This window comes from Papaver somniferum, chromosome 1 (assembly GCF_003573695.1).
Source record: "Papaver somniferum cultivar HN1 chromosome 1, ASM357369v1, whole genome shotgun sequence".
Taxonomy (NCBI): domain Eukaryota; kingdom Viridiplantae; phylum Streptophyta; class Magnoliopsida; order Ranunculales; family Papaveraceae; genus Papaver; species Papaver somniferum.
Genome location: NC_039358.1, coordinates 228,140,551 through 228,150,066, shown reverse-complemented (window position 1 = coordinate 228,150,066; position 9,516 = coordinate 228,140,551). Strand labels below are relative to the sequence as shown.

The window sequence follows — 9,516 nt, the reverse complement described above, 5'->3', positions numbered from 1 at the left end:
AGAAAGAAAGAAGATTTGGTGAGGGAGCGTATAAGGTTGGAAAGGAAAAATGAGAAAATTTTTATTAAGAACAATCATCTAAAAAGGAAGCAAGCGTAAGGTAATGCACAAAGAGAAAAATATTCTCCAGAAAGGGAATTAGCAATTGAAGGACGTCGCGAATACCGGCGAGAAAACAAGGGACGAGGAGAACAAAATGAACGGGAAGACCTAAAAAGATCCATAGAAAATAGCAGAAGGGAATTCCGAGAAAAAGAGTACCTAACGCAACAATCGATGATGGCCGGTGGGAAAAGAAACAATATCCCAATGACGAAAAATACAATCGGACTGCAGCCAGAAATGATGAACAAATGTACGAAAAATAAACCATGCAAACCAGATATAGCGACACTATTCTCGTAAAGCAAAGGGAAAATGAAAGTTTATGAAGTCTGGTGGCGAGATGGGACGTAATTTGTGAGGAACTCATAGGAACAATTTCAGAGGAAGATTTAGTGCGCTCGTTCATCTATGCGCTGTCAACTAGGCAGCCATTATTTTCGACTTTGTTCAAGATCAGGAACGAAGTGCAAATGATGGAGTCGAAAAGATATCAATATGAACACATTCGCATGGAAGAAGAACACTGATAGTCGAGGAAGGGTCTTAGGAATAAGATAAATGTACTAATTTTAATCCTCAATTGATAATGTATCAAATTTTCAAAAGGATAGCAATGAAATCTTGATGAATCGTATCAGCAATATGAATTTTCATACTTGCAAGATAACAAAAAGAAAGATAAGACCTTGCATTAGGAGGTAAATAAGATTCACGAAGTAGACAGTTTCTAGGGAAACTTAAAACCTTCGCCTAGGAAGGCTGAGAATCCATGACATGCATCCTAGTTCGCATGAAAGTGCAAGAGGCAATACCTAACCCATGTCGTGAATAACTCTCAGAGAGAAATGATAAGACCTATCCGCCGAAGGTCCCTTTTATGATGGCCTTCGGTAAGGGGTGCAGAAATATGACCAAGGCGCCGACGTATTCGGTTGAGCTGCGGGTGCCTGGGACGTCTGGAGCGTTACCGGCCATGTACGTATGGCAAGTCTTGGCTACAATGCACTCTATCCCAAAGAAACCTCACTTAGGGTGTGACTTCGTAACCCCAAGTCATATCGGCGAAGGCGATAAGAAGTCACAAAAATAACTGAATGTCATAATAACTGCATGGGAGGAGACCAACATGCATGTTAGGGTTAACCTCCTTGAAGGGGCGATCAGGGGGAATATAAAGGGATGGCACCCTCCAGATTAGGGAGATGTGTGACCAAAAAAGACGGCAATGTCATGGGGCTAACATTCATGGGAATGGCTAGACCTGTCGCAAAATGGGTAAAAATGAATGTTAAGGTGATGTTGATGGATTATTATTCAAAAGGGTAATAAGCGCCTGAGACTTCGCCGAATTAAAATCCTTAAAGAAGGATGAGGCACAATAAGACCTCAATTAGGGGGCACGGTAAGACCTTGTATATAGTAACTTGTAACAATCAGAAAGAGAATAAGGACTAATTACGGCGAGACACTTGATGAATTCTAAAATGAAAAGAAGGCAGATAAAAAATCTAGCGAGATTCAAAGTTTGTGAAACCGCAATAAAGGCAAAGAAACCAAGGGGAAGACATAGTTTGACTTGAACAACTTCGCCTTGATCGGCTAATGCTCAACAAGAACAAGAGGCAAGTATATACTTTTACATTTTATGTTCTTATTTAGCATTATCCTCGCAGGACTCAGCGTTCCGCCAAAATAAGACCCTGTCAAGAAAAGGCAAAGGAAAGAACAAGTGAAAGAAGGAATTTGAAGAGGGTAACGATGTGAAAAGCATAGACGAAATACAATATAAGATGTGGCGAAGATTCCTAGTGAGCCCCAGGGGAAGAAAGGAGGTCGCAAGATTTAAAGCATAAGGTCTAAAGCTTATGGGGAGGTTTGGATTAGCCTCGGGCCGTACCTCGGAAATACACAAAAGAATAAGAGGCAAGCATATGCTTTAAATTTAATTATTCTTTTGAAGTATTTCTTCGGTAAGTATATACTTGAAAAAATAGAAAATCATAACAGTGACACAAAATTCAATCAAAAGATTACCCAAAGAAATTAAGATGTTTTGCCCCCCAAGCTTGGGAGCGCCCAGAAAGATAAATTGTTTCAAAGATAGTTAGACATAAATATGAAGGAAGAAAAAATAAGATTGTCGCTGAAGAGGGATGTCATCAGAGAAAGCATCACCCGCTTCACCAGGACCAGCACCAGTACTGGCAGAGGCACCTTTGGATTCTTCCTCCTCGACCTTCGCATTGTCGATCTTCTGTTCCTCGTCATCTTCGCTGAGCCTCTCTTCTTCGCCAGAGATGATTCTATCTTCCTTTGGTTGCTCATCATCGGAGAAAACCTCCAGAGGAAATACAGGACGAGGAAGGTCATGTTCGTCGCCGAAATTACCAAAAAGAGAAACCAGATAGTCATGCGTGTTCTTGCGAGCTAACTTGGTTACCTTCCCAGAAGTTACGATCATCTCATCCATGTCATCATTCAAATCACTGACCTCATTCTTCAGACAAGAAACCTCTGTGCGAAATTCATCCCTTTCACGGGAAAGGCGAAGGACTTGGCTCTTGTGACGATCTTCAGATTCTGCAAAACCAAACAATACTACATCAGAAAATAGAAATCTGACATAATCAATAGTATTCCGCACTGCACCTAAAGCAACCTTCCATTTGCAAGATAGTGGTGTTCAAGGTTTCTTGGACGTAGGTATGCAAATGGTCCATCCTGGAGATAGTTAGATCCGACTCGTAAAGTTGAACACATAACTCGTGGTAGGAATTGTCCCAACCTGTACCGTGATCCGACTTTGAGGTATCTTTGTCATATTGAATGACAAAAGCACTCTTGTTCATGCGAGAACATGTGGACTTGATTTGAGAAGAAGATTTGATAGACCTCGGACGAGATGAGTTATCTATCTGAGCTTGAAGAAGTTCCACTTTCTTCTTCAAACAGTTGATCTCTTTGTTTAAACCGGATACCTTGTTACGAGATTTGTGAAGATGAACCGCGACTTTAGCTTTACTCTTGATCACGCGCTCATTATCTTCTTCCAGTCTCTTATAGTTAGCTAGTGACGAGAAATGAAGGTTCCTTGAAGTAGTGAGGGAGTTGCTGACCCGTTGAAGATTAGACCTAAGACGCTCATTCTCGTCGTGAAGATGATAATTTAATTCCTCGTTACGAGAACAATCAATAGACAGGCGGTCCACTTGTGAAAAAAGAGTCTCGACCTTCTCATTCAAAATCAGATTCTCGGACACATAGCGGTCATTTTGGGTCACGAGGTTCAGTTTCTCAACACGAATATATTCTAGCGAGGCATATGCTTCGGAAGAATCCATTTGACGTTGCATACAACGAGCTTGACGAAATACAAAATAAGAAAACAACAGAAGTAAAAGCAAAGACAAAGAACGATTCTGCGAGGGAAGGGAACTTACTTAAAAGCTTATTTATCTTCAATGTGTCCCTTTCTATTATCAGAAGCATACAGGAAATTTATGTCCGACTTGTTTTATTATAGATCATGATGAAGATGAATGTGAGAAGAAGACTAATTTTATCAGAGATCTAGCAAATAAGGCGTTGTTTAAGTTTGGTAAAACAAACCTTTCTCTTCAAGATGTGATGGATATGAACCCAAAATATGGAGATGGTTCTCCAGTTGCGATAGCAAGGAAGGTTTCAAAGAAGAAGGCTGCTCTGGCTAATAAAAAAGTTATTGAGAGACCTGAAGATGGACATCATATCTCTACTTTCACTGAAGAGGTAGCTAGTCAATCCAGTTCTGCTGCTTCAGGATCCGGAACAAGGAGATTCAAGCGACTAAGAGATACTTCCAATAGAACTCTTCAATTTTAGAATGAAGATGCAATGGATATGGAAAGCCAAGACGAAGGAAGTGTTTATCAGCCAATGATTCAAGCTGGAGGGGGATGGGATCATCATGTCAATGCAATTACTACTTACACTATGCACTAGCAAGGCCAAGAAGACCATGTAAACACTTTAAACTCTTATTTATCTTTGTATACTTGTTCAGATAAAATTTATATTGACGCATACTTGTTTGATAGACATTTTCTTAGTGCTTTACTTCAGTTTTTTGCTTTCTATATTAAATCTAGTTTCCTATTTTGTTATAAGTATAAATTGTTCATCATGAAAGTCCTAGCTTGGAACTGCCAGGGAATTTGTAAAAAAGAAAATAGAGATCATATAAAAATTGCATACATAGTCATGATCCTGATATTTTTTTTATTTGTGAAACTAAAACACATTTTCAAAAGACAAACTCTTTTATAAGACATTTTAATTTTCCCAACTATTGAGCTTTCTCTTCTTGTGGTCTATCTGGGGGTTTAGCTATATTATGGAAAGATGGTTTTGGGTTTGAGATGTTATTTCATAGTGACCAACTCTTACATATCAAATTAACTGTTGTCCCTAATAATGTGGTGTGGATTTTAACTTGTATTTATGGAAGTCCACATTATCATAAAAAGAAGGATCTTTGGAGAAATATAGTTGAGTTCAGTCAGAATAATATACTTCCTTGGGTCTTAATTGGAGATATGAATGTTACTTTGTTCCCAGAAGATGAAGATTCTTTTTGCCCGAATACTTCTTATGCTACCAAAATGAATAGAGATATTATACAGAATTGTGATCTACAAGATGTCATGTTTTCTGGATTTCCATATACATGGACTAATCATCGACAAGATTGTCAGTTTTTTCAAGCAAGAATAGACAGAGCTTTGGAGAATACAAAATGGCGTCAAATTTTTCACAAAGCTATGCTGAATAATCTTATTACTTATGGTCCTTCTCATGGTCCTATATTATTAAATACTATGCCACCAGACAACTCATTCAAAAGGCCATTCAGACTATATGAAAATTGGTTGAGGGAAGACTCTTGTAAGGAAGTTATTGTTAAAGCCTGATCTCCAGATATTTCTGGTTCAGCAGCATTCAGTATGGTATCAAAACTGAAAAACACAAAACAAGAAATTAGGAAATGGAATTATAACGTCTATGGTGATGTAAATCTGCATATAAGAGAAATTCAAGAAAAAATCAAAGTCTGTCAATAGAGTACTCAGAAGCTTCATACTGATCAGATACAAGTCCTTCAACAACAACTCAATTACTGGTATGGAGTGGATGCAGAGATGAAATATCACAACTCAAGGGATAATCTTCTCAAGAAAGACGATAGAAATTCTAAATATTTCCATGGAAGAGCCAATTACAAAAGAAGGAGAAATCAGATTAATTCCATTAAAGATGGTTTTGGTTTGTGGAATTCTGATAGGGAAGCAATGGAATTTTCATACAACATTTCAAGAAAATAAGTACTACTAGTAAACCTCAGAGGAACAACGAGCTACTTCAGCTGATCACTCCCTGCATATCTGACGAAGACAACTTTTACTTAACTAATATTCCAGAGGAGGAAGAAATTAAAGATGTCATTTTTCAAAGCAAATTGTGGGTTGCGCCAGGACCAGATGGTTTTCAAGATGGATTCTTCCAAAAATGCTGGGATATTATTGGTAAGGATCTTATTTTAATGGTTCAGAACTTTTTTAGAAGTGGTTTACTGTTGAAGGAATTAAATTTCACTTTTCAAACTCTTATACCTAAGTCGAAATGCCCTCAACATCCTTCTGATTTTAGGCTAATTAGTTTATGCAACATAACGTATAAAGTAATATCAAAAATAATGGCGAATAGGTTAAAACCACTTCTACAAAAAAATAATTTCACCGTTCCAAGCAGCATATGTACCAAATAGAAACATCAGTGATAATACAATCATTGTGCATGAAATTGTACATCAAATGAAGAAATATAGAGATCAGGATGGTGAAATAGGAATAAAGCTTGATATGTCTAAAGCTTTCCACAGAATTCAATGGAGTAACATTCTACATTGTTTAGGTTATTCTGATAAATGGTGCAAGCTGGTTGATCAGTGTGTCAGAACTACTTCTTAATGGATCTCCTTGTTCTTCTTTTCATCCCACTAGAGGATTACGACAATGAGATCCTATATCTCCGTATTTATTCATTTTTTGTATGGAGGATTTCTCAAGAATGTTGAGTAAAGGTGAAATTATTCGTCTTATAAAAGGGATAAAAGTCAGTATGTATGCTCCTTCTATTAATCATTTATTATTCGCAGATGATTGCTTAATGTTCTGCAAAACAAATCACCGTCAAGTGAGCAACCTTCTTCAAATAATTAATGATTTTAGTAAAGCTTCGGGGCAGGTGATAAATTTTGGAAACTCAAGTATATTTTTCAGTAAATTTATGTCAAGCCATGATTGTGACAGCTACTTAAATATTCCGCATATGAAGAAAGTTGGTTTGAATGAAAAGTATTGGGTCTTCCTTTGTTTTTGGGTAGAATCAAGTATTGAAGTTTCAAGCCTATTGTTCAGAAAATTCAAAAAAGGCTGGTTCCTTGGCAAAGAAAATTAGTAAATCAAGCAGGCAAAGCTACTCAGATACAAGCTGTTTTGGGTACTATGGCATATTATGAAATTGGATGTTTTAAGATGCCTAACAAGATCATAAATGAGATAGAAATAACTCAAATGAGGTATTGATGGGGCAAAGAGAAAGGTTTAATTCTGAAAGCTTGGGTGGGAATGGCTAAGCTAAAAAGATATGGGGGTTTGGGTTTTAAAAATTCAACAAAGTTCAATGATGCACTTCTGGCTAAATTAGCTTGGAGAATGATGACTGAAAAAGAAGGTCTATGGGTGAAGATTCTATCGTCTAATTACTTCTATGGAAAAGATTCGTTATGTGATAAGGTAAATTGAATGGAACTTGGATTTGGAGAAGCATTTGTAGAGGTCTTCAAATAGTTAAGCAACATTATATATGTAGTATTGGCGATGGTTCAAAAGTACATATATGGAAGCATTATTGGATTAGAGGTTTGCCACCACAATCTTTCTCAAACTATGAAGCTCAAAGAAACAATGATGATAAAGTTAGTACTCTTATTTCCAAGAATGGTAATCTGAAGCAGTGGAATTTCAACAGTATGCAAAATGTGTTTAATCAACAAGAAAAGGACATGATCAGTGAAATATGGCTCTCGACCACAGGTTCTGATAAACTGCACTGGATCCTCACCAAAAATGATAAATTTAATGTGCAATCCACCTACAAGTTTCTAACTCAACCTTCTTTTCAACACATACCAAGTGCAGCAGAACAAAAACTTTGGCTAAAGATTTGGCATTTGAAGCTTCCTTATAAAGTGAATATGGTCTTGTGGAAATGTATGCAAGGTTATTACAGACTAGAACAAGACTTGGCAGACTTGCAAAAGATAACAAGTTGTGCTCTGTTTGGGAGGATAATAATCCTCCGGTTTGTATTAAAGCTATCCTCGCAGAAGAAAGCAAAACTACGTAATCTTTTCTTTAGTAATGAATTTATTTTCGATAATAAAAAAAAGAAATCAATAGTATATATAATAGACTCCAGCCTGGCCATGGTTTTGGTTTGTTGTGCAACAAGCTTAAAGAAATGAACAGTATACTGAGTCGACACCTACGTGTTTAACGCTTCAGTGTCCACATACGAAGACAACTCTTTTAATTGAATTGTCTAGCCATAGAAATAAACAAAACCAGCCAACCAGCAAATAAAACTACTGGCAGTATCCCGTGGGTTTGCTTTAGCCTTTAGTGGTTGCATAATTCATGAACGGGACTCGATGTCTTTAGGGGCCACCTATATAAGAAACTTGTACTCCATATCTAGCTCTTCATCCAAGACTGAAAATTAACTTTCTGATCAAGTGTTGGTGAATATGAGTTCTACAACTCCTACTACTTAGAATTAATCAGTGAATATGAGTTCTACAAGCAAAGCCTGGATGGTTGCTGTTAGTGTTGGTGTCGTTGAAGCATTGAAAGATCAAGCTGGAATATGTAGATGGAATTATGCTCTACGATCTATTCATCAATACACTAAGAAGAGAGTCAAATCTTCAATTTCTCAAGCAACTTCTTCTTCTTCTATTCCAGCTTCATCCGTTATTCCAGAGCAGATTACGGTGATAAAGAAGCAAAGAGACCATGAATTGAGGCAATCCGAAGAATCACTTAGAAAAGTTATGTATTTGAGTTGCTGGGGACCTAATTGAGCTAAAGATCAAGTGTATCTTACCTCATGAGTTTTGTCACACAAATATTTTCTCCAACTTCCTATTTTAGTTCTGCTTTCTTCTTGTTACTTTGGTTCTGGCGATTCTTAAACTTAAAACATACATCCCTTAAACTAAAATGGCATTACGGCTTGGATACATTTCGGTAATACTAGTGCATCAAAACTACAACAATTTCTACAAAGGATATCACTTATATGGTAAATTTTTTGGAAGTCTATTTTCCTTCACATTAATGGACTCTTACAATTATTTTAATCGAGTATTCAGGTTAAGTATTTCAGAGAAGATTTTGGAGTATACAGAACCAAAACAAAAAAAGAAAAGGATTGGCAAAGGAAGATTTTATCATTAAACAGAAGTTAAGGATACAACAATAGCCAGATTTAAGATTTTCAAGAAGGTTGGTTGGAGGCTGATCATGTCACCACTCTGAAACAGTACATAACCTACGGATAAATTTGGCTAGACAACCTGCGGTTTTATCCGAAATCCAATAAAAGGTTAGAAATTTGGGTTCGGGAAATTCATTTTCAAAAATTACACCCCGAGCAAACTGTACCATTAGCATTAGCACTAGCAGGATTGTAATTTTTGAGTGCCCCATTAGAGTTAAATATTAATTAATGAGGAACCAATACTTTGTGTTGCCCGGAAATTAAATTAAGATTCCATCCACCCAGTATTATGGCACATTAGATGGGAGGATCCCAGAAAGTGGCATTATTAAACAAATTTAAGGAAGCTTCACCTCAATAATCGAAGAATACAAGAAAAGGATTTAACTTGGAAAAACCATCACTTTCTTACAAATCACTTCTACAAGCTATTAATACTACTACTAATACTACCAGTTAGAATCAATGTATACGATGAGTTCAACAAGGAAAGCGTGGATGGTTGCTGTTAGTGTTGGTGTTGTTGAAGCCTTGAAAGATCAAGCTGGAATGTGCAGATGGAATCATGCTGTAAGAACCATCCACCAATACACTAAGAACAGATTCAAGTCGTCTATTTCTCAAGCAACTTCTTCTTCAATTCCAGCTTCTTCAGTTATGATGATGAAGCAGCAGAGAAATCATGAAATGAAGCAATCTGAAGAGTCAATTAGAAAAGTTATGTATTTGAGCTGTTGGGGACCCAATTGAAATGAAATCCTATAGTTGCCCCAATTCTAGCTTGGATCAGCTGGATCTTATCTAAGTTAA

General features: G+C 36.9%; 1 protein-coding gene across 1 annotated transcript; it reads left to right on the top strand.

Annotated features, from left to right (window-relative positions):
* The first annotated feature begins 7,894 nt into the window (after positions 1 to 7,894).
* On the top strand, positions 7,895 to 9,307 carry LOC113337989. Its single transcript, XM_026583517.1, has one exon. The coding sequence runs from the start codon at positions 7,994 to 7,996 to the stop codon at positions 8,285 to 8,287; it is 294 nt and encodes a 97-aa protein (XP_026439302.1). The 5' UTR covers positions 7,895 to 7,993; the 3' UTR covers positions 8,288 to 9,307.
* Positions 9,308 to 9,516: the final 209 nt, after the last annotated feature.